The sequence below is a fragment of the Pan troglodytes genome, chromosome 5, assembly GCF_028858775.2.
Source record: "Pan troglodytes isolate AG18354 chromosome 5, NHGRI_mPanTro3-v2.0_pri, whole genome shotgun sequence".
In the NCBI taxonomy this organism is placed as follows: Eukaryota; Metazoa; Chordata; class Mammalia; order Primates; family Hominidae; genus Pan; species Pan troglodytes.
The window spans coordinates 135,267,555-135,293,358 of NC_072403.2; the positions used below are offsets into that span (position 1 = coordinate 135,267,555).

The window sequence follows — 25,804 nt, forward strand, 5'->3', positions numbered from 1 at the left end:
TATGGTGAAATGAGTGACTTTTTTTATTACTTTTGTGACTATTATTAATGTCTGGTTTAATGAGAAAGCAATAGGATTTGCACATCTGCTTGGGCATTTACTGTGTTGTATTATTACCATTGTTTATCCTCTAGAAGTCTCTACTGCAAACTCAAGTGAGAACGACAGTGAGAAAGGCAAATGAAAATTTCCTATCATTTATAAAAATAATTTTAACCTTATAGAACCACTGAAAAGATCTCAGAGACCCACAGGAGTCCTTGACCACTGATTTTGGAGATTATTGATCTAGTTTACATGAGAAGTTAGTAAGACCAACATGACGTCACAAATGGCAATGTGAGATCGCAAATAAAGAACTGGATCCTGTGAATGATGATTAGTTGTTCTAATTATTATAGGAAGAATTAAACAAAAGGATAGCTCAGGAAAAGTGAAAATTCTGGAGGACTAAATGTCAGGGGAAAAAGAAAAAAATGGGGTTGAAGCTGATACCAATATTTCAGTCTTGCTGCCTACAAGGAGTGTTTTATATGTTTTTTAGCTGGTCATGGACACTGGATCTCTTGAATCTACAAAAGCACAGCTCATCCCAAGCTCCTCCAATATTGCATATTGATTATGGACAATGTTTCAAAAGGAGAAAAAATGAAAAGACGTATATAAGCCAGAAAAAATAGAACAAAAAAATCCGAGAGGCAGAGCAATGGGAGAAAAAAAAAAAAAACAGATAAAAAGCTTAAAGCTGTGAAATTGAAACTTGACTACTGTTTTATATACCCCAAAGGCTTAGAAGACTTTGATTTGAATGCCGATGAGAATGAGTCTGTATTTTACATAGTTCTGAAATTTGATAAAACTGTCAACAGAGTAGGAGCCCTAGGATTTTGAGAAGCTATGTTTTATTCCTTATATCTTGAGAAAGACTAGATTAAAATTACTTTCAAAAAGTAGCTCACCCTTCTGTGTGAGGTGAAGTAGAAAAAGCACATTCATGCAAAATGTATGCACATAATAGATCCAGTTATCCAAGGGGAATATAGACAGAATAGCAGTCAAACCCCAACTCAGGATATTGGTAAATTGTACTCACAAAAGGCTCAGTGGGATTTTGCATAAAACATACCTTCCTTCTTTTCATCCTTCTTAGCTGCTGCTGAAATAATGAAAATAGCGTTAAGGCATATGAAATGACCATTCCTCAGAATACTCCCCAGAATATGAGAATGTATTCCACATATTCATAAATTCAGTGGTCACCTATACACTAATCAATTCATCCAAATCTATGATAGGAGTGTAAGCAGAAAATATTACTTCATATAAAGATATTTGTAAACTCAGAAATAAGCATTAGCAAAAGAAGAAAAAAATATATGGAGTTACGTAGACAAGAAGTCAAATTTATATGTATATGCTTAGTGTAAATTCATTTTAGATTTTAAATTTTATATCTGAGGAAACCACAATCTCTTCTAGAAGGTCATAAAATATAGGCTGTGACTGGATTAATCAAAAAAAGTGGAAGTGATATTCCAAAAATTATCTATGCTTAGCTACTGAGGAATTATATACCAGTCTACAGTCTACATTTGCACTTATAATAACCATGTATAAAATGCCCAGTTTCAGGAAGGGAAAATAAATATCCTACCCTCATTTTAGCAAACTTATGCCTTCTTTTACATAGAGAAAAATGTACAGAACACTTTAATCACCTTTGAATTCTGGCTTCCTCTGTGCTGATATTTATCCAATTCTGGACCATGAATCTAAATCTGGATCCACGTTGTTGCTTATAGGTATTACCAGAAATATTTGGGAGAGGTGCTCAACAGGCTTAGAATTGCTCCAAGCAATATGACCCCTGGTTCTGTGTAATGTTCATCCAGGAGCCAAAATCATTCAGAGGTATCTTATGCCACATTAGTTGAATTTGAGATTGTGCATATTCCAGTATGGTAATCTCACCTCAGCGGGATAGAATGTTGGGGATCACTTAGAAACAACACTTAGAAAACACTTAGAAACAACTGCTATGGACATTTGCTCTGTGCTACAATTGCCAAAGCTCTTTCAGGTACATCCTCTTATTGGGTTTTCATCCTGACCTTGTTATAAAAGGCAGCCCAGAGCAGAAAATGAAGCTTCTGAAACATTAAAATAATTTGCAGAGTATAAGCAGCAGAATTGGCTCTAAAAATCAGGAATAAAAGACAGGAAGAAAATGTATTTTAATTTACCACAGGTTATTTTTCTCTATTTTCTAAATGTTATTGACGTGCTATTACTTTCGTAGTAGAAAAGTGAATTTACAAATAAGTTAATTCTACTTTGGGATATTTGTTTCTTTTTGATGTAGTTTTAACTAACAATACACAAAATGTATAGCAGATTTATATTTACAATGTTTTTAAGTTAAGAAATTGTTTATTCCAATGATATAATAAGGATAAAAACAAAGATAACACCGAAAATGAATTAAAGGATATGGACATGGCCTGAAGATTTTCAAAGCCATGAGGTTTAATTTTAGTAAGTCTCTGCGTTTGACTCAACAGACTTTGTTGTTGATTCTTTACATTGAAAATAAGAATTTCCTTCAAAAAATTTTACAATTTTCAAAATCATCCAATCATGATTTGGATGGATGGGTATGGGGAACTGTTTAAAGAAAGACAAAATGAAACAGCATAAAATTACCCCCTCGAAGGAGCTCTGGTCAATGAATTGCTCTGAACTCTAAACTTCATCAATTTAACCATAAACACACATCTAAAGGGCAACCTGACAAAGGCGTTGACCAACGCCAAAAAGAGGGCTCAGAATGTGAATACATTTAGCAAAACTGTAGTTTCTTACAAATTCTACAGACAAGAAAGCCTCTGAAACATAAATTCCTTCAAGATTAGTAAAATCTTGTTAAATTACAACAAATATTTTGATTTCTAAAATAATACATGAAAAACAATCTGTACATATGGATATAGAGATGCAAGCATGCATGTATGCACATGTATCTTCTTTTTTCCCATTCTTATATATTTGATAGTTTCAGCTTCCAGTTTTCAGCGACAATGGAGATAGTTGAATGAAGGAGTTTGACCTATTCCATCATAACTGATTCTGGTTTCTGTTGTTGCCCTGGATCCCTTGAAGGTGCATGGCTTTTATTTATTGCCAACTGGAAAGCCATGTTATCTACCAAGCTGGATTCCAGGCCCACAAGCTAATCAAAGCCAGGGTCTTGGGATTCAATTGTTTCTAGAACGGTTTTGTAGCTTGTGTTCCATGTGTCCCACTTCTGGTCCTCAAATTCAGCTTGCCTGGTTCTAATCTACTTAACTCTGTTATGGGATTGGATGACTCCTGAATTTACTGAGTAGACATGGTTCTCAATAACTGGGTTTTTGGTTTTCACATTGTAAAAAGACTGGAATGTCTAACATTCTAGTTTTGTTGATGTTGTTCTCTTTCTATGTTCTTCCTATAGTATCCAGGAGATTCTTAATGTTTGCTTCAGGAATCCAGAAGAAAAAAGCCAGTGGAAATACACTAACACAGAGTGCACATACCCCATCTTTTAAGCCGAGTTCCATTATGGCATGTGTTCTCTCTTTGGCATTTTAATATCACTAGGTGTCTACCTCACCATTGCACCTAACTGATTAAAAAAATAATTCCCCATCTCTCTCCTTCCTTTCCAATTTGGGTCTATATCAATTTCTTCCAACAATTTTTTTATGTAATACCTGTGAACTAGATTGATCCCCCATCTAAATTCTAAATTGGCTCCAAAAAAATTATTGTCCAATTATTTTACTTCTGCTCAACATTCATCCACTGAAGAATGAATCATCTTTTCCCTTCAGCTAGTTTTTTCCCTTCAGCTAGTTTCTTCCCTTGAAACTTAATATTTTTGACAATTACCATCTCCTAATTACCCAGTTTCCAAAGCTCAGTATCATTTTTATTCTTTCCTTTGTTTCTTTTGATATACTCTATCAGATATTAGTTCTTCAAAATGTTAATGACATTTGCGCTTTTTTTCTTATGTCATTGCCACCATCCTAGTTGAGGTTATTGTCTCATGTCTTAATAGAAACAAAAGCCATTCCTTATATCTACCTAAATTTCTTAGATCTCCAAATTGGAATTTCCTGTAGTAGTGAGATATTTATTTTGTTGCCTCCTCAGTGCCTCAAAACTTTGTTAAAATAATTTCCTTAAATTATTTTAAAATTCCAAAGAATATATGCTAAATCATAATAAGTTATAAATAAATATGAACATATATACATACATATGTATGGAAAGCCAGATTTTTAATATGTCCTTGGTTGTAAAAGTTAAAAATAAATAAATGAACAGATCTAATCTAGCCTTTTACCATGCCACAAAGATCATGATCAATTCTGTCACTTTATACTTCAAAAACATCAGTCTACTATAGGATTATTGCCAATTTTAAGTTTTGTCTCCATGTGAAGTACTTGCAAATATTAATTATTTATATGCATAATTTGATTATATGCCTATGACATTAAAATAAACATATCTAAGAAAGATCTATGGAGGATTTGCAAAGACGCGAATGATATGCAGTTCTGCTTTGGTGTGTCCCTGCATTGGTGTGTCATTTTTATTTTAGTAAACGCATACACAGAATACCTCACTCTTGCCTTGTTCACTGTGCTTCATCAATCTTTTCATCCAATTTCCTTCCAAGGATAATTCTAACAAGACTTTGAAACTCTTGGTTACTATTTCCTCAAAAATAAATATTTTATTCCAAAACGATAAGCTCTAAGGTTGACTTGTCCAATGTAGTTTAAATCTTGAATGGTTAAATGTAGTTTAAAGAGCCCATGGCCTCAAGCTCAAATATGAATCAAATTTTCAGACATCTCTTCATTTTCCTCCTCATGAATGCCTCTAACATGAGGCTGAAGTAACTAACACAAAATTCTTGCCTCAAGTCATAGTTCCACATCTACACTATGGTCCTCAGAAGTCTCAGTCAGACAGAAGGAGCCTAAGGTGATTGTGGTTTTCTATGAAAACATATATACACTAATAGCAATGATTTCTTAAACTGGTAGTCATTGGCTTGAGGAACTCACCCTGACCTGCATTTTCATGTATTAAAAAACCAAAGGTAATAATATTTGTCCTGCCTTTCTATCGTTCATAATATTTACTATATTCCCTATCAGAACTTTCCTAAAGAAAAACAAGTTTTTCAATGTGAAAACTAAAAACTGGTATCATAGCTTTTAATCATTCTTGCTTATTTTGCTCACAGACAACATCCTCGAGTCAAATGGCATTTAACAAACCTATGTTACCAATATTTTCGGGGGTGATTCTGCATGTTGCTGGGTCCAAGATTAAATGCAAGAGAAAAATTTTGCTCAGATGTAATACATTCAGTCATACATCATGTGATATGCTAAGAAGTCTGCTATGAGAGCCTTCTACCCCTGAAAATTGTACCACCACCTATGTGCATCTCCTTTATTGCTTGATATTATATAATCTATCATAGAAGAGATGATAAAGATCTTCTCCAGTAAATATTGTATCTTTTATTTTCTAAGTGTGTTCCATAAAGTTTTGCCACATAACAAAGGCAGAACACTTGAACCCTTCCCTTATGCTTTCATCAAATTAATCCTCATGGTGTGAGACGAAACCACTTTTGATATCCTGAAGATATCTGTAAATGGTGAAACTAATTTTCTTAGATGGCTCATAAAAATAGGATAATTATTTTGTAGCCGTATCTGGAACCCTATTTTTACAGTTTTGATGTTTATGAAGTAGTATTGCTTTAATAACATTCTGATTTTCTCATGTGACATAAATTACAAGGTATACTGAAAATTATAGAAAAGTGTACATTATTTTATATCTGTATCTGTATTTCTTTATGCACATCAATGGATTATTTTTAAAACTATACATAAAGCTCAAATACTGAAACTTGGAGCCAAGACTAGTTCTTGGGTCCTTCGGCAGTTCCTCTGCAAATTTGGCATTACTCTCAGTCATGCTTGCTCCAAATACTAAATAAATACTTGAACTGTGTATTTTCATTCAACAATTTTTTTTTGCAATATCCCAGCAGATGGTGCTATTCTGCAATAAACAGCTTTTGCTTTTGTCAATAAAGTGCTATAGATGTTTTTAAAAAGGCAATGCTTTTTAAAGTGTTTTACTGCTTACCTTGTGCTGCAATTTTTACAGTCCCTTGTTTGGTTTCAGAAGCTTTTCCCGGCTCTTGGAATGAAAAAAACATAAATTACCATGAAGTATGATTTTGGAAAAATATATAAATAAAAAAGGGGCAGGGGAGCACAAAGACAAACGAGCATAAAAAATGTTGCCTTTGACACGAAGAATTTTTGTTAAGACATAAACTTATTAGAGGAATTGCTGAGAATGGAGCTTACTGAAAGAAAAACATGACTGAAGCAATTTAAATCATAAGATAAAGATTCCAAACACTGTTTTGCCTCACTGTTAACTGGCCATGGAATATCACTTTGCATTTGTTGAGCATCTGAATTTGAAAATCTCAGAATTCTATTTAAATTATGTCTGTATTATCAGCCCTTTGAAATCAATGGCACATGTAGAACCAAATAAGATGACTTACTGAAGGTCCCTTAGTGACTAATGTGAGAATAAAGCCTGAAACAACCAATCCCAAGTTCAAGCCTTTGACTCTAAAATGCCCTTCCCTAAACTGCAGTGGCACCAATCACTATTAGTGTGGCCCTGGGCAAAATATGTCCGAGAGAATGAGCAAGCTTCATTACGAATCTTTCTTCCCTCTTGTTCTAAGTTTTTTTTGCTATGTTTTTCTCCTTTGTTCAGAATTTTTCCTTTAAAGAAAAAGGATTTATTTAAAAAAACTTATATGATAAACATTTAAATATACTTAATCAGAATGGGAAATAATGGGTAAATAAAAATTTCAAAAAATAACGGCTCACTTCACATTTGACTTAGTATGGTTTCTGATTGTCTTTACTGTTTTCAATTATTGAATTATTATTTAATAATGGAAAGTAAGATTGGGTCATTTGTTTTAGATATTCACTTTCATTCATTCATCCATCACATGTTTAGCAATAATTATGTGTGGACACGAAGTTAGGTGGATATGTAGTAGTTGATTCACATGTATATTCAATCTTTCATTTAATTATTATCAAATGTTGATTATAACTTGTTTAATGTTGATTTGATTTCTAATTCATGCTTTACCTCTTGTTGGTAAGATAATTATTCATTTATATATAAACATGATTATAAAAATGCTAATTTTTATTTGTTGTTACATAAAATAAATATTACTTGATTCATAAATAATTCTAATTACTATAGCTATTTATTCAGAGAAAATATCTTTTGCCAAAACTGAATTCAGTCTACCCTTGATATTTACATAATTAATTTTTTTTCTGGAGGAAAACTGCATGCATGCTAGTACCATCTTTGTCAAACCTAGACTAAATGGTCTCAATTAGTAATTATATATAACTGACATTTAGTAGACAAATATTAAATAATTGTTGACTAAAACAAATGGAAGAAAAGAAGAAAATTTCAACAAATGAGCACCATTCTGCTCAGATGTTTTACTTCTTGGAGATCTCAAAATATTAGAAAATTATACTGCAATTTGTAATTAAATTTTAAAGAAAAAGATTTTAAAATATCAGTAGGTAAAGTACCTTAGAATTTGTAGAAATATTTGCAAAAATTTGCAGCCAATTTTCCTCTTATCTTCTCCTTTCTCTTTATATCCTCTTAAATCACTGATCCTAAACAACCTCATCACACCTGAGATTCTATTAGAGCATGGAGGTCACACACACCTGCAAATTATGTAGTGCTTTTCCTAGGGCCTTATCACTTCTCCCACAGGCTGTTTGGTTTCTCTGTCAGCTGCTTTCTCCCTCAGCGGTCAGGTTCAGAAACATGCCCCTGAGTGCTGAACTTTTCCCATTTGAGTGTCCCAACAGGCTGGTCATCTCTCAATGGGGTTTACCTCTTTAATAACCTTAGCCTGTCCTGGGTTGGGCTGTGTGCACGTAGATTGGGCATGTTTTAGGGTTCCTTAACTATGGGCTCTTCTTTCTACTAAGACTTAGTTCCCTCCCTAAGCCTTCCCTGCACCTCATTGTCCCGCGTCCAACACATGCCAAAGAAAACAGTCCACAAATGCACACTGATGCATTGAAGATACTGTTTCCAGGTAAAAGTGTATTTTAAAGAGGTCATTCTATAATGTCTACCTGCAAAAGAATGATTTCAATGGAGGAAAATCTCGGGATCATAGCAGTATCATATTTGTCCCTCATAACTCCATCTATTCCTTCTCTGATTTTAAGCTTTAAAGTTCATTTATGAGGTTGGTGCAAACGCAATTGCAGTTGCACCAACCTCAATTGCGTTTTCACCCGTCTAAAATATTAGTTCACAAACTACTACATGATCTACATCTCAATAGAAATTAACAGTTTAAAACCAAATGCCTTTTCAGTAAGTCTGCCAGCTTGCATCCAACCAACAACAATATCATCCTTGAAACTATTGAGGACACATGCAAAGAAGATCAGATTTGACATCTACTCTTGCACAGCATTTCCATTTTCAAAATTGCATGACATTAGGGGAGGAATCGACCCTGAGTCCATACATGTACAACACAAGAAGGCTGCACCAAATATTGTACTACTGAAAACACATTAATCCAGACAGACAAATTTTCATTATAAATAATTTTTCTGTCTCCTTTTGATTTCTGCCAACTACAAAAGAAACTACATTTTTGTTAGGGAAAATTCTAAACCTATACAAAAATAAAAAAGACGGGATAATGAGCCCACCGTTTCCAACACCTACTACAGTATTTCATCTGTACTGCCTCCACTACACATATTCTAATGAAAATTTCATTATATCAAATGATTTTATCTTGTCATAGTTTTGTTTATAGCTGTGTTTTTGGAAATAAAGTACAATGACTTAAATAAAAAACAGATGACCATAACAATATTCAACTAAAGATTATAGTAATTCTGAAATTGATAAATAGTATTTTGGACTTTTAAATCAGAGACAGGATGGACCTAGATTAAAATGTCAGCATAATTCACTTGGGGGTGTTTTTTCAGGAAATTATCAGAGAAGTTAGTATTTGTAGATCCCTGAAACATGCAGTATTTATATAAACCAATTGTCATGAATCAGATGAGCCAAATGTTTCAATGTCTACTGATTCCACAGATATGGAACAACCTGATTTACAAAACTGAAAAGATATCATTAGTCTGCAAACATTTTGTTAAAGAGCCAATTTTTGCACAGAGATTTAAATATTAGTTTAATATGATTAACTTTTCATTTCTAGGACACTGTTTATATTTTGACTTCATTTAATGTAAAGTGCAAATCCATTACATTTTCAAAAATAGGTTTCACATAACTTTAGTGGCAAATGGACTGCTACACTGTCAGCAGCCAGAATTGGTCTTTGGCTAATGGACAGCAGGTAAAGAATAATAGTATTGCTGAGAAACCTACCCACATCTTACATGTTTTTGAGCATTCTCCCATCTCTGAAAAAAAAACAGTGTATTTATTATGTTTTAATTTTAGAATAAGTTGGTAGAGATCAATTATTACTTCAAAAGAGACAATAAACAATGTTATTCAAATACCTGAATAACATGTAAGTCTCTTACTTATAGTAACAACAAAATAAATAAGAAAGACTCCCCCCAGCTGCAGTGAAGTGGCTGGCCATTAGAGAGAGGAACTGACAGGGGCAGGAGAATGAGTAGCAGCAGATGGTAAAGCAGGTAGTGGGCTCCTACCACACAGACTTTATCCTGGTTATTGACAATACCCAGCCCACTGACCTCCACAGTACAGATTTCCATTTCAATGTGAAATCATATAATTATTTACTCGTACAACTTCCCTTCCTACTACCCTACAAATTCTCTGAGATCACTGATTGATTGTCACTTATTCAACTTTATAACTCCAGACCCAACAAACTGCTGGAAAAATTGTCTCTATGAAACAGTAAGAAATGGCACAGAATATCTAACTATAAAAATGAAAAAAAATCCAATTGACTGCTTTGAAATGGAACATTAAGTTCAGGGATCTATTTCACTTTTAAGATGACGCAAAATCTCTTTTTCTCTTTGATCACTGATTACGTGTTATTCAGAAAGTGTATTAACTCTAAATTTTAGAACTAGATTTTTAGTAGAATATATGGTAACCCACAATGCAATTGGGAATTTTGTAAAATTAACTAATTTAGACAAATTTGCAAATTTTTAATTAATTTGCATGGATTTTGTTAAAAGAATAGGAGGAGAAACAACAAAAAATGAAAATATTGGAATTCTACTTAAGAGCATGTTTGAGATAAACATTTTTTCAGGATTCAAATTATGAATCAAATTTATTTTATTAATCTTCCAAAGAAATGAAAACAGCTTTAAAGCTGTCTCTTGCTACTTCATCAATATTACAAGGAACTTAGACTGTTCTTCTTTTCTTTTATTTCTTTTTGAAATGGTGTCTCACTCCGTCGCCCAGGCTGGCGTGCAGTGGCACGATCTTGGCTCACTGCAACCTCCGCCTCCGGAGTTCAGGCAATTCTCCTGCCTCAGCCTCCTGAGTAGCCGGGATTACAGGCGTCCGCCACTGCGCCCAGCTAATTTTTTTCTATTTTCAGTAAAGTCAGGGTTTCACCATGTTGGTCAGGCTGGTCTCGAACTGCTGACCTCGTGATTCACCTGCCTCGGCCTCCCAAAGTGCTAGGATTACAGGTGTGAGCCACCGTGCCTGGCCGACCGTTCTTATTTTCTTAGGTAAGAAAACTAAATATAGAAAAGTTGAATGGCTTTTCCACAGATCAGGAGTTAAATTCATGTTTATTAATTCAGCAGCTAAAATTTGACCCAGCATTATAAAACCTTGACCCCTCAAAATATATACATCCTTTATTTTTTGCATAAGATAGTGGAAACTAATGACAAATTATCTTGCAGTCCAAAGAGCTGCTAAATCAAATTCTAAGTTATTGTTTTCTATTCTTATAAAATCCAGTCTTATTTTTAGATATAGATAGTACCAAAATAGAGAAAGGTTAACATTTAAGCTAAAAGTTGCTACATACTTGAAAGCTCTAGGCTAAGCCTCTTGTACTTATAACTCCAGGAAAGCATATTTCATGGGCATTGCTTCATTTCAGTATGATAATTACCCTATTGAGATGAAATTAATCATGAAGCAGCCTTTGGCCATCCTGTGTGACCAAGGGGACTGAAGCCTGAAAGAAGAGCCTATTTGCAGCCAGATATGCAAATTGCAAAAGGTGCACAATGCAGAAATATGAATAATGTATCAAAATAATCTGTTATTGCTAGAGGTTAAAAATCTAAATAAGTTGGCAAAATGATTTACAATAGGTAACATAATTTTGCTAGATTTTTTCCCCCAGAAAATCTTCACCTCATCAAGCCATGTATTTTTGTTTTGGAATCTAAGTAGCTTTTACCTTAATAACTTAGCATTATAGTGTTTAATTCAGAAAAAAATTGATTATTTCACGGCTACTAAAATAATCTATATTTTAATCTGAAAAAGACTATCGCTTCCATTTAACTCATCTAAGTATTTCTTAATTTGAAAAAAGAAAGAATTTGGATACTTTTACTACATGTAGGTCAAAATCTACCTATAGATGTTACACATAAAATCAGCTTTTTCCAAAAATTAAGCATAGGAAAACAGAAAATGATTGGGAAACATCAATCAGAATAATGAGCATTTCCCCCTCATGGCATTGTCTAGCTGTCTGGATAGAATGTGTGAGAATGACAAGTTTCTTAAGTAATCAACAATTTAGGGTTGAAGACCAAGGTATCAATTAATTTAAATGATTAGCAGAAGAAACTTTTTTTTAACATAAAGGAAAGTTATGTGCAAGATACAGATCATTTGGCCTTTTACTCTTCAAAATATTTGCCATATTAAGGGCAGATTACATTTAGACTAAGGAAAAGGTTTATTCCATGTATCTAATAAAACAACAGAATGCAATACCATGGAAGATATGAAGTCCCATTTCTTGAGATGCCAGAGAAAGAAATACCTGTCTTAGAGGGGTCCTAGATGTTTTTGCCTAAAGCAAAGAGACAGTATCAGCTGGTGACTCAAGGTTCCTTTCTACCTTCTATAGCAACTTTCTAAAATCAGTGATTATGAACACAGATAAAAGTATTAGAAGAATTTGCCTACATTATTTTTGATGGCAAATTTCTTGATTATTTATTCATTTGTATTATTAAGACTTATCCTGGTATTCCTCCACTACCATAAAATAAGCATTCCTTTTGCATTGATAATATTTTAAAAGCAAGCATTCTGACCAACAAATTGGAATGATTTCCTTAGGAGAAGAATACACTTTCTAGAACAGTTAGGACTCAACACAAATGTGAATTCTACTTAGAATTTTAAGTAGAAATTTGACAGTTTAGTGAAATAAATGTTATGATTTGGAAAAACTATTGCATTCTCCATATAAGTGATTCATTTATTGGGCTAGGATTGATTCAGACTCTAAGAAAAATATAGTAATGATTTTAAAAGTCAAGAGCTTATTTTAGAAAATAAGCCATTTTATTTGACATAAAGAATATGTATGTGTATATATATATAAACACACATATACACATATACAAACATATAAAGGAAACAAAATTTCTGATTTAGCCATATTCTTCAGTTAAAATTTCAATTTTAAAAATTAAATAAGGTCTAGTTGACAGGGCCTCTAATTTTGACAGTCCCCAACATTTTTGGCACCAGGGCCTGGTTTTGTGGAAGACAGTTTATGCTCACAGGGACAGTGGGGGATGGGGGTAATGGGGGATGGTTTTGAGATGAAACTGTTTCACCTCAGATCGTTAGGCATTAGTTAGATCCTCATAGGGAGCACACAACCTAGATCCCTAGCATGAGCAATTGACAATAGGGTTCAAGCTCCTATGAGAATCTAAAGCCCCCGCTGATGTGACAGGAGACGGAGCTCAGGCAGTAATGCTCCTTTCCTGGCTGCTCACCCTCTGCTGTGCAGCCTGGTTCCTATCAGGCCACAGACCAGTACCAGGGTTTGGGGACCCGTGCTCTAATGCCCACTTTACATATAAGGTACAGAGAGTGCTTTCCTCATTAAAGGGTGTCACAGAACAGTATGATCTAAATTTAGCACTTAAAAAACCAGCCCCTTTTTTCTAACATTAGTAAGCAGTATATGTGAATATCACCATTCTGTTTTTCCTTTCCTAGAAAATAAGAAACACACACGCCACTTTTATCTCCTTACCCAATTTGGAAATGTTATAAACAAACAGAATTGTGTGAATGTAGTCCTCTGAAAATATAACGTAATAAGAATAGTGGAAAGAAAAACTAAGGGCAAAGACTGGCTTTTGTGTACCTTGTATCTCTAACACAGTTCTTGGTACTGAGCAGCCATCCCGAAATGTTATTATGTGAAAAAGTGAATAATGTTTGGGAGACAAGGTGTTTGAAAAGCCCATATTATATGCCTGACAATTCTAAACCAAGTATGTGGCAATTATCCTCACAAAATTACGCAGACTTCTTGAGCCCTTTTTTTCCTCTACAGTTCTATAGATGTCAAAATCTAAAGATGTTATAATCAGATTCAAAGAGAATTTAAGTTTTTTGTAAAAATGGCTAGGTTTGTAAAATGCAGATTACATTGATAAATTACCATGATTTCCAAAGGGTAGAAATCCTGAATGGAGAATTCTAAATGAAGAAGCCCAAGGAAGAATTCAGAGGTTATTTCTAAGCAAACGCTTTCTGGTAAACTTAGTCCTCAGATTAAACAGGGGATTAGGGGTTGAACATTATGCAATTTGATTTTAAATGAGAAAATGCGTCTCCAAATAATTACTGAGGTTTGTCACTTACTCTTCTGTATTTATTGCATGAGTGCTTACTGGGAATAAGGCATCTATATTACCTAAACATAAGAATTAGTTCCACCCACAGTTTGCTTAGGAATGCTGTGTGAAAAAATGCTAAATAAAGTGTATGGTACTCTGAGTTTTAGAGATTGGCAATTTTTAAGGAGGCAGGATATAGATAAGATTTAAAGGAGGCCGGGTGTAGTGCCTCATGCCTATAATCCCAGCACTTTGGGACACCAAGGTAGGTGGATCACCTGAGGTCAGGAGTTCGAGACAGCCTACTGGCCAACATGGTGAAACCCCATCTCTACTAAAAATACAAAAATTAGCTGGGTGTGGGAGTGCTCACCTGTAATTCCAGCTACTAGGAAGGCTGAGGCAGGAGAATTGCTTGAACCCGGGAGGTGGAGGTTGCAGTGAGCCAAGATCACGCCACTGCACTCCAGCCTGGGCAACAGAGCGAGACTCCAATTCAAAAAGAAAAAAAAAAAAAAACTAAAGGAGAGATAAGATGTAGAGCCACAAAGGGGAAAGGGAAAGAAAGCTGCAGAGTGAATGACAATGTATTCTCCTGGAATTATGAATCAATCCAGCTGGAGCAGAAGAGTCTTGTTTGATGTTAATGAGAAGTAAAACACATGAAATAAGCAGAAGGCCATTGGCCTGAGGCTGTCTTCACATTGTGAGTTCCTACATAATGAACTGCAACCTAACTCAGTATGTAAACAAACTGAAACCTTACTTAAGAGTATGTTTTTTGTAACAGAAAACAGAGTCTCAGTCAATCACAAACAGCTGAGCTTCAGCCAGTCACAGGCAGCCAACTGATCAGACCACGTCCAAATAAGGCAAATGTCTAGATTTAACCAATCAAGCTATTTCTGTACATCCCTTCAGTTTGGGCTATAACAGCACACTGTCCACCTGAGCAGAGCTCTCTGAAACTCTTTAGTTTTGAATCGTGCCAGGTTTATGCATCATTTTTTGCTCAAGTAAATTGTTAAATTTAATTTGTTTAAAGGTTTTATTTTAATAAACCAAATGTTAAAGTTTGTTTAAAAGTAAATTATGGTCAAAATAATTGACCCTGAAATCTCAGCAAATAAGATAGACTTTTGTCTTAGTACATTGAGCGCTACTGCATTTTTGGGCAGGAAAGTTACACAGCAGTGTTTTGAAGAGATAAAAGTGTCCATGATTGTCTGGGAAAGGGCTTCTGTCCCTTTAGCATAGAAGCCAGGTACAATGTCACTGGAATACTCTGTGTAAGGTGATAATACCTTAGACTAAGCAAATGTTAATGGAAATGAAAAAAAAATAAGCTAGATATTTAAAAGAAGAATCTAATACAATTTTGAGATTTGTTTGACATATACAGAGAAGGAAAGAAGGCTGTTTGTTCAAATAAGACAGATTTTGGACCTGATAAACAGAATAGGTTTTAACATAATTTAACTAAAGCTTTTAACACATGTTAAGTTTGAAGCGATGGTACAAATTCAAATGAAAATATTGAGTAGACATTTGAAGAAAGGAGGGTCCTTGAAAAGATATGGAGATTCTAAAGTCATGCACATAGAAATGTAAACTGAAATTAAGAGAGTGAGCAATTTTTCCCAGAGACAGATGAACAGAAGGCTTCAGACTACCATCCTATCAAGAAATATATGTTAATAATCTATAAGAAAAATCCAAGTGTTGATTTCAACAAGGCCAGGGAAAAGACATTTTTTTAAATGAGGCAATAAAGTTCAGGGTTAAATAAAAAGAAATAAAATTTTATATCTAAGAGATCCCTGGAAACCATTGTGGATATGGTTTTGGAATGGAAAAGAGCATAGAAGGAAGCCTACCTTTAGAGCTGTAAGGTGGACAGTAACAAAATAGAAGTGAGTGGAATCCATTCCTGTGACAAATGTGGCAGAGGCCATAGGAAAAAAAGAAACTACAAAGGGGCTTGAAGATGGCAGGAAGATCAAGCAAAGGCTTTTTTCCTGTTATGTTTGAAGAGAATAAAGAAATACCAAATGGAGAGAAAAATATGGAAAAGTCTGGGAAATGGGAAGACAATTAGGGTAGCAAGATCCCAGAATGTGTGGGAAGAAATAAGAAAAAAGCATAGGTATAAGTATCTGCCTAGGGAGAAAAAGTACATCTTAGTCTGGAAATCAAAATTCCCCTATTAAAATAGCAGGAATACATACATAGCTGTTTCCTAGAAGGACAGTACTCTGATCAGTGATGACACCTTGCAGAGCACAAGGAAGAGGTCCAAATTTAAAAAACTCAACATAACTGAAAATAGAATTTTACTAAATAAAGAAAAGTTTTGCGAATCAAAATCAGGAATAAAAAAATACAGGAGAAAAGAGGAATTGAAAAAATGTAAGTAATACAAACAGAAAATAGTGAGATAAAAGATAGCAGTTGAAGGGAGGAAAATGGGACAAGATATTTGATATTCAAATTATTATTGAAATGATTCAGGTTTTATAATATATATAATTGGGATACTACGTGTTATTGGTGAATATTCTAATATATTAAGGTTATAGGGCAACTTTTCCTTCTCAGACCAAAAAGAACCACTTAATAAATAGTTAAGAAATCTCTAACAAAGACAGATAAGCCACACTTGATTATTTCCTTCTTTCTGATATTGGACTCTCAATCTTCTCCTTGGACTTTCATAAACATTCATTAAAAGCAAAGCAAAAATTTGGATGAAAGGACAATTAATTTTGAAGCTATGTACTGTGATAGATGCCACATACTTGATGTCCTTTCCAACCTAATATATAAAAATATTCATTTCTGTAAACATGGAAATATGTTGTTTGTTATCTCTAAGATGTGTGGGAAAATATGCAGTTAGTATTTGAGATGTAATATCACTGAATTACTGAGCCATTTAGATTACAATCTATTTTTAACCTTTTTTAATTTTAGAGACTGTGGACTTTTTGTAATGTGTGGTGAACTATTTTTTGTTTTTTTGTGTTTTGAGAAGTTTCTGTCACCCAGGCGGGAGTGCAGTGATGAGATCTCAGGTCACTGCAACCTCCACCTCCCAAGTACAAGTAATTCTGCCTCAGCCTCCCAAGTAGCTGGGATTACAGGCATGCACCACCACACCTGGCTAATTCTATTAAATAGAGATGGGGTTTCTGCCACGTTGGCCAGGCTTGTTTCGAACTCTTGACCTCAGGTGATCCACTCGCCTCAGCTTCCCAAAGCGCTGGGATTACAGGCGTGAGCCACTGCGCCTCCCATGGACTGTTCTTTAGTTCACGTTTGTGTCATGGTTCTAAGAGTTCAAATGCTTTAACTGTCAGCTCACACGCTAATGCTCTAGATAAATAAATGGGCTTCTCAATATTGGCTTCCCTAAAAGGGAATTTCACCACTTCATTCTCTCCTTTATCAGTGTTAAAAGGAATTATGCACAGCTCTGAGGAACAGTAGTCCCCAATGTTAGGCATGCAGATCTAAACTTAAATTGGTATTTAGCTGGCAACCTAGTGGTTCTCATAATATTAATACAAGCTAAGGTTACTGAATATTGACATTGCTTCTGGAGCCCACATCTTCACGTATTGCAGCAAATGTATCACTTTCTCTGGAGAACTATTCTGTAAAGCATAATGTGTTTCTTTAGCAGTCAACCTAGAGGTTGCCTTTAACCATTGAATATTCAAAATCCATGCTTATATGCACAAATACCATATTGAGTCAATATTCAAATGCTGGAGCAATGTGCATAGAAGTGTTTGAGCGAGAGCAAGTGAGTAAATGCTAGTACAAAAAACCAATTTCCCACATACTGTGGTAAAAGGCAAGTTATTGGTCTTCTAACAAATGGCTCAACTGAAATCTACTTTTATAGCTACTAGGCTTTCCAGTTAGCCCATCTCCATCATCTCAAGATGGTCTGAATTCCAACTAACCCATCTGAAGGCAGTAGAAATTTTTATAAATATGAACTATACGCTGAGTTTTAAAATTAGAGTTTGGAAAATTCATTTAAGAATAAAATGTTACAATGTATTCTTCTGTGGATTACATTTTTTAAGACTTTAGCATGAACAAGAAATCTCAGAGGCAAACACAATTGGTTTCTGTATTACATGACGAGGCCGGAAATGGCTAAAGTAAGGGTGCAGTAGAGGTTACCGTGATAAATTCTCAGACCAAAAAGTTTAGTAATTCTCATCTTTCAACCAGGCTCACATTATGATGTAAAATTTAAAAAGTCAATTTAATTTAAAAACCAAATAATTGCAAATTTTTTTTTAATCAAAGGAGGAATATACCTTTCACCAATGGCCCCATACTAATTGTAATCCTCGTGGGTACCTAATCCAATACTTCAAGTACTACAAGCAGAGAACACTCATTAGATTACTTACACTAAGAAAAATCTCCCATCTCTTGAAAAGCAAATGGAAGCTTAACGATAGTCCCTCAGTATTTTGTGCTATAATGTTTTATAGTTCATATTTAATTTATCTTGAGACCATATTTGACTCCAAGTAATAGCTAAAATATGTCTACTCAAATTTCTAAAAAACTGCATTGATTCTTCATCCTTCATTTGTTGAATTTTCTAGAAAACCAGATAAGCACAAATGCACAGATTAAAATTTTAGTCAGAAACATTTTTAAATCAAGTAAAAGCCAAAATAGAATGATGTAGGACCAAAGAAAACTAAAACCTATAAATATTCTGAATGTTATTTTCAACAAAAATAAATTTCACAAACATCAAGATTGTATACCACATTAAATTCAGAAAGTATCTCCAATATACTGAAAAGCTCATGCTACACTATTATTTGAATAAAAAGTTAAATTTTTAAGCACAGTGTTTAAAAAGTCTTTGCATTAATTACTGCACTTGATCTGTATCATTACTCTGTAAGACAGGCCACTAGGCCTGGACTAAACTGCAAGCATTCTGACCCTAGCCCAGAATGTTGTCAATATAACAAGAATTACCACTTCTCTTCAAAATAATGCCATTTTTCCTTGCAATTTTAAACTATAAATTTTAATATAAAGCTTAAAACTTTATATTATGTAATATATAATATTAAATTTTATTTTCCGTCATATGCATGTATATAAAATGAAAAGCCAATATAATTTCTAAAAGGTTTGCAGTGACTCATTGTGATAGCCATATATAAACATAGGAAAATCTTTTACATAAATGTCTCTGCCTTTAAAATAAAATAACAACAATGGCAATTATAACAGCTAATTTCTATACAGCAAATTTATAGAAAATCCCATATTGTTTTACTTAAGAAGAGAAAGTATTATTTCACATAACAGGAAGTCCAACATAGAAGGGTTTCAAGGTTTACTGATTCAAAAACAAAAATTGTCGTCTTTATCTCTGTGCTCTCCCCTTGCTCCAAGCCTGGTGGGTTGGCTGGTAGGGTAATCAATTTCAGGGGCTTCGGTAGAGTAGGAAAAAGAGAAAAGAAACCCACAATACCTTCCCACCTTCAGGCTCCAAGCTCAGGGTGCTTGCTGAGAGGGCCCAAGCTTAGGTGGGGGTGGGGTGGGGGAAATTTTTATTTGAATGAAAGTTGGGAGCTTTGATAATATACTGGATTGGATGTCTTGAAAAAAGACACCATTGTTTTATTATCTGAGTTGAGCATGACCGGGCAAGCTATAGTGTCTGTTCCTGATTTCACCCAAGGGGTGAAGAGAAGCAAGTCTACAGAGTGGGTTTGCATTGGTAGTTACAGAAAGAATAAAGTTGCTTTCTGCTTATACCAACCAAACGGAACGAACATGTTTTATTAACTCTGTGCATACAGAAACAGAGTCAGGGCTCTTCCCCATGCCCTTACTTGTCTTGTTCTACTTTTCTCTTTTTCTTCACAGTCAACCACTTTTTACCCTCCAAAGTAAATACTATCATTTCTTGGAAACTTTTCTGATCCTCGTAGTGCAATTGTTTTCTCCCTCCTTGGGGCCAACATAGTGCTTCACCAGGACTTTCTTAAGGCATCTGTCCCTTTCTATGCTTGCTTTTGCTGTTCAGAGACATGTTTCTATCTCTCCTCCTAAGCTGCACACTCCCATAAAATTCCCATATGCATCTTGTTTTTTTCTTTTGGCTCATGGCACCCTCTCTGTGACTATGGACAATACATACTCTTTCTCCTTTTTTTGTATAAATAATGAACTGAAGGAATAAGTCCCTTGAATAAAAAATGTTTATTATTTTGAAGGATTAAACAGCAAGGGAAAAAAGCATGGCAATTTTTTTTGTAAAAATTAATCTTAAGGAAGGTAAAAGTAAGGCCTCTGCCTTTTATAATTGCTTGATTCAAAATTGTTATAAACCTTGAAAATTATAGCAAAACATGAAACACTTTTGTAATAAGAAATTATTTTTCCACAAAGACCTCACCACAATAAACCACCTAGGAAGTAGCAATATTGTAAACACATTAAGAGCATAAGTCCTAGAGGTGCCTGGTCTGGGTTTAAATCTTGCTCCACCAATTTCTAATTGCGTGGCATTGGTGAATCATTCAACAGCTCTCTTCCTCAGTTTCCCAAATATGGCTTTAAAATGTATTAACAATGGTACCTGGTTTTATGCTGGTACTAATCAGTACATTGAAATACAATGAATCAATGCATTGAAAATGCTTATAGGAGGTCCTGGCAAATAGTAAGTATTCAATACCATGTGTTTAGTGCTATTTATCTTGTTCATCCCAACACTGTGCTCACCATACTTCATCATCAAAATCTCTGAATTTCACTGAAGCATCTCACTATACATGGTACTAATTAAGCACTTGAATAAGGTCATATTTTATATTTTCTAATATAAAGTACAAAATTCTCATACCTATGTCTTAGAGAAGTAACCTGACAATAATTGTTTTGGGCCAGGCACGGTGGCTCATGCCTGTAATCCCAACACTTTGGGAGGCCGAGGTGGGTGGATCACCTGAGGTCAGGAGTTTGAGACCAGCCTGGTCAACATGGAGAAACCCTGTCTCTACTAAAAATACAAAAATTAGCTGGGCAAGGTGGCGGGCACCTGTCATCCCAGCTACTCAGGAGGCTGAGGCAGGAGAATTGCTTGAACCCAGGACGCAGAGGTTGCAGTGAGCAGAGATCATGCCATTGCACTCCAGCGTGGGGGACAAGAGTGAGACTTTTTCTCAAAAAAAAAAAGAATTGTTTGGCAACATACGTATATAAATTAATTTCCATACTCTACTGTCCCAGAAGTACCCATTCGAATTCCTTGTTTAAATTTACATGGCAGAGCATATCTTTAAGAGTAATAATCTCTGACAAGAAAAATCATTTTACGAGTGATATATAGCATTTTAAAGTGGAACCCATAGAATACTAGTCCAGATAGATGCTCTTCTCCACAAAAGCAGCTCAGGGTCAAATAACACTGGAGAGCACTGCATACAAAATGTTACCCTCCTAAGACTTTACAATATACTTAACATATACCAGACTGAAATTCTGCAGTAGAGAAACCAATCTAAGTTAGGGCACTGATTCCTAAACATACGTGATGATAGAACTTTTCTTTAATGCAACACTCGTTAATGAGGAACATAGACTGGGTGATGTTACTCCTGGAAATGGAAATAATAAGTATTCCTTGCTTCTCTTTCACACTAACTACAATAATAATACCATATAGTCACTTAGTGATTTATTTAACAGATGTGTCTTGAAAACCTATAAAGTTCACAGTACTTATGTAGAATATTTACAGTTTACAAGGCTCTTTGACATATATTCTTCAATTTAGCCCACAAAATGGGTAGTAGTCAGCAACACAGCTTTCACAGATTCTCAAAAGCAATGTGGATTAGTAAAAAGAACATAAATATTGCAGTCAGAAAGGTCACGCTTTGAATCTTGGCTTTGCCATTTCATATTTTCCTTGAGCATGCTTAAGTTTTCAAAGGCTCATATTGCTGTGAGGATTAAATGAGGTGACATATGTAAAGTACCAGCCATAATACTTTGAACATAATAGCCACTTGCAAAGGTATTCATTCTTCCTACTTTTGAATGTTAGCAGAGAAACAGATTCTTCTGCTTATGTATTGCAGTTATTAATTCACCTTAATTTTGAACACAAGCATGACATTCACTTCACAAAATGTGCCTTGCTCTGTCAGTTAAAACAGATAATGTAATTTACACACACACACACACACACACCCAAAACTCAGAGTCTAGTGAGAAACAATTAAATAACCAGTATTGTATGCCATGTGCTATTATAAGGGATAGAGATTTTATGAAATTCATTGAAACAAGACACCTGTCCATCCAGAAGACCAGTAAGGGGTGATATTTTATGAAAATAACAACTGGTATTCAAACAAAGGGGAGGTGGAGAGAGGAGGATAAGGATTTGAACAAAGAAGGCTCTGAAATAATCATAATTGTAAGAGAGAGTGGGTTGACTTTAAACAATTGGATGGACTTTTATATGGATGGAGCTAAGGGCGATGAAAGAGTTATCAAGAGATGAAGCCAGAGAAAGATCAGGAAAGACATTGAAACTCTTCAATTAAGACTTTATGCTAGGGACAAAGTAAAGCTTTGGCAGGTTTAAGTGGAGAGTGAAATAATCAGACATGCCGTCAGTGAAATCATTGATGCAGAATATTTGGTGTAAAGTACATATTGTGAAGGAGGATACAGTACTGCTCCAGACTAGAGTAATGATGACCTGAACTAAGACAAAGGCTGTGGAGTCCAAGAGCTGTGGGCAGATATAAGAGATCAAATTGGTAAGACATTTCTATGCCCAATCACATAAAGTAAAACAGAACACCATGCATTTCCTCCCCTTTTGCAAGCACCTAGCATCAGGACAATAAAATATTACTCACTGCACTCATAAAAATTACCAAATAGTTTACAGCAAAACAAAAAGTGATCAACGAAGAAACAAAATGAACCAAAATGTAATGTTAATCATTTCTATAACATTTATTGTATTTTCTCTTCACTTATTGAAACTAAAAGTATTTTAAGTATATATTTATTGTGTATTCACAATAAGTGACTAGGGAATTTATGACAGCAACAGCAACAAATAAACATAGGGTCAGTGAAAATACATGCGGTATTAATTAAATGTACAGTGATTTATACACAGTTTTACTAAAATGATAGTGGATTACATCACTGTTTATACATATCTGGACATCACAAATATTAGTATTTAAGAGTCAGCTTTGAGGGTGAAATAGAATGTGTAATTAAAAGGAAGACAGAGATGAAAGCCTGAATCTTTCCAAAGGTTGTAGCCTTTATTTCTGTCCCTTAGTGTGTTAATATATTTCTAAATTTTGCTTCAAAAATACATAACAAAATGACACCTATTGATTGCCAACATACATCAGCAGTGTGCTAGGCATTTTGGAAATTATTATACCCAATACTAATATAATGAACGGCCAAATTTGATATTTACAAGCAGAAGAGTGCCTGGTGTGTAGCTGTTATTCAATAAGTTTTGTTACATGTATGAATAACTTTCTTTCTTTTTTTTTTTTTTTTTGAGTCAGAGTCTCGCTCTGTTGCCCAGGCTGGAGTGCAGTGGTGGGATATCGGCTCACTGCAACCTCCACCTCCTGGGTTCAAGCGATTATCCAACCTCAGCCTCACGAGTAGCTGGGGTTACAGGTGCCCGCCACCACGCCCAGCTAATTTTTGTATTTTTAGTAGAGACGAGCTTTCTCCGTGTTGGCAGGGCGGGTCTCGAACTCCTGACCTCATGATCCGCCTGCCTCGGCTTCCCAAAATGCTGGGATTAGAAGCATGAGCCACCGCACCCAGCCTGAATAACTACTTTCTAAGGAAGATTGATTATGGCAAATAAAGGGTCCTTCAAGCAACAGGATGAGTGTGAATATCAAAAGGAGAGTTTGCGAATAGAGGCTGAAGAGAACTGAATTGCTTTGTATGACCTGGTTGGAAAGTCTGGAATTTCTGGGGGAAATCCAAAACTCAGGGAGTGAGAACAAGCTATGGCAGAAGGAAGGCACCAAAGAGGAGTCAGAGAGATGACGTGCAGTGGGAGGGAACTTGGGAAAGGGCAGTGAAGAGTAGCCTGAGGATATTAAATAGCAAAGATACCCAATACTTAATCTGTATTTATTAATATTGCCACATAGTGAGATCTTTCCCCATCCCCTCTACCATCTGCAGGTATCTTTTTAAAAAAAATTCTATGCTTTGTACAACTGGTTTCTGAAAATGGATTTTATGGAAATTAAAGAAAAGTGCCTTTATGGAAAAAAACAAAAGGCCAGCATACAGAGAATTAAGAAGCCAGTCCATGAGCTGAACCAAGTAAGTAAGAGCAGAACTCACAGAGAGAAGTGATCTAGGGCATGTAAACCTTAGCAACATTTAAGAAAACATGGGAAGGATTTGGGACTTTTACAGAGTATAGGTATATTAGAGACAGTTTTTACCAGCTTATGAGACCAGATAGTTAAATTTTCAGAAATCCTTCTGGCTGGTTAATTTCATGTTGTTAGCTTCAAATTGGCCTTGGTGGAATTACATACACCACGGAAATCAGCAAACACTATAACGCAGTGCTATTTTTATCTCCCCAAAATATAGCTGACCAGCACACCATGGAGTCTTATCTAGTTATTAGACGAACACAGGACCTGAACCTTGCCTTAACTAAAACCACAATTTACTTCCCAACTCTATATTATTGGAAAACAAGGGAAATGGGTGACAGCTGGGGAGAACGTGGTAAATTTAAAGATTAGGCAGCGCTGTCCAATATGGCAGCCAATAACTGTATTAAGCTGTTTAAATGCAAAATTAAATAATTTAAAGTTAAATAAAACTGAAAATTTGACTTCTCAATAACTAGTCATATTTCAACAGCTAAAGAGCCACCTGTGGCTAGTGGCTGCCACATGCAACAGTACAGACATAAGATATTTCTACCAATATAGAAAGTTTAATTGGATAGTGCTAGAAGACCATCATCACATTTTAAGAAATGTCCTATTTTTCTTCCTAGATTTAGAATTTCATTGTGGTATAGCTGCCTGGTGAGATTATGAATACTCTTCTGGGTCTCTTAATGTTCTGTAAGCAAGATGCCTGATCATCATTGGTTACACCTCTTTATCAACAGACTGTAGGCTCAGCTGGGAACTTACCAAACTCTGATATGTAGCTTTTAGTAACTTCTATGAATAAATATTTTGTGGTAAAAATTTCACAAATTAAGTAAAACAATATCAATTTTTAAAAAAATTCTAAATAATAATGGTAAATCCTAAAAAGACCAGAATAATTCACATCATGTGATAAAATCATAAGAAAAAAATAAAGAAAAATTATGTTCGGTTCATTAGTAACTAGCTAATTTAGACCTTGACAGCTTCCAGCAGATTGGAATCCCCAAAAAATATCTAAAATGTTCAATAATTCTCTGTGTTCCAACATAGAACTAAACATGATTACTTAAGGAGGAATGTGGTGGACAATGAAAAAATCACATTAAAAAGAAAATAGCATGGAGAAAACAAGGGAAAAGCAATATAAGAAATCAAGATATCATAGTACTTCTTGATTTGAAAAGTTAACACTCTTTAGAAAGTTTGGAATCCATGTAATGTAATTCTGTGAAAAGGTCATTTAATGGTTTCATCTTTCTGTTCTCAACAAATTCCCAGTGTCGGGGCAACAGT

General features: G+C 34.8%; 1 protein-coding gene across 32 annotated transcripts in view; it reads right to left on the bottom strand.

Annotated features, from left to right (window-relative positions):
* Positions 1 to 25,804, bottom strand: part of TRDN (triadin) — a 414,373-nt gene that overhangs the window by 163,895 nt on the left and 224,674 nt on the right. For 19 of the 32 annotated variants that reach the window (XR_008548643.2, XM_054686250.1, XM_054686252.1 and 16 more), the window contains 2 exons: positions 6,229 to 6,282; positions 1,127 to 1,156 (listed from right to left, as the gene is read on the bottom strand). The exons of 5 other annotated variants lie outside the window; for them this stretch is intronic. Coding sequence is in view for 22 of the 27 variants with exons in the window: in XM_054686250.1 (XP_054542225.1) it covers positions 1,127 to 1,156; positions 6,229 to 6,282 (84 nt within the window). In the remaining 5 variants the exon portion in view is untranslated. Of the gene's footprint in view, positions 1 to 1,126; positions 1,157 to 6,228; positions 6,285 to 25,804 lie in introns of all 32 variants that reach the window. 8 more of the 32 variants (XM_054686246.1, XM_054686239.1, XM_054686236.1 and 5 more) reach the window with 3 other exon arrangements.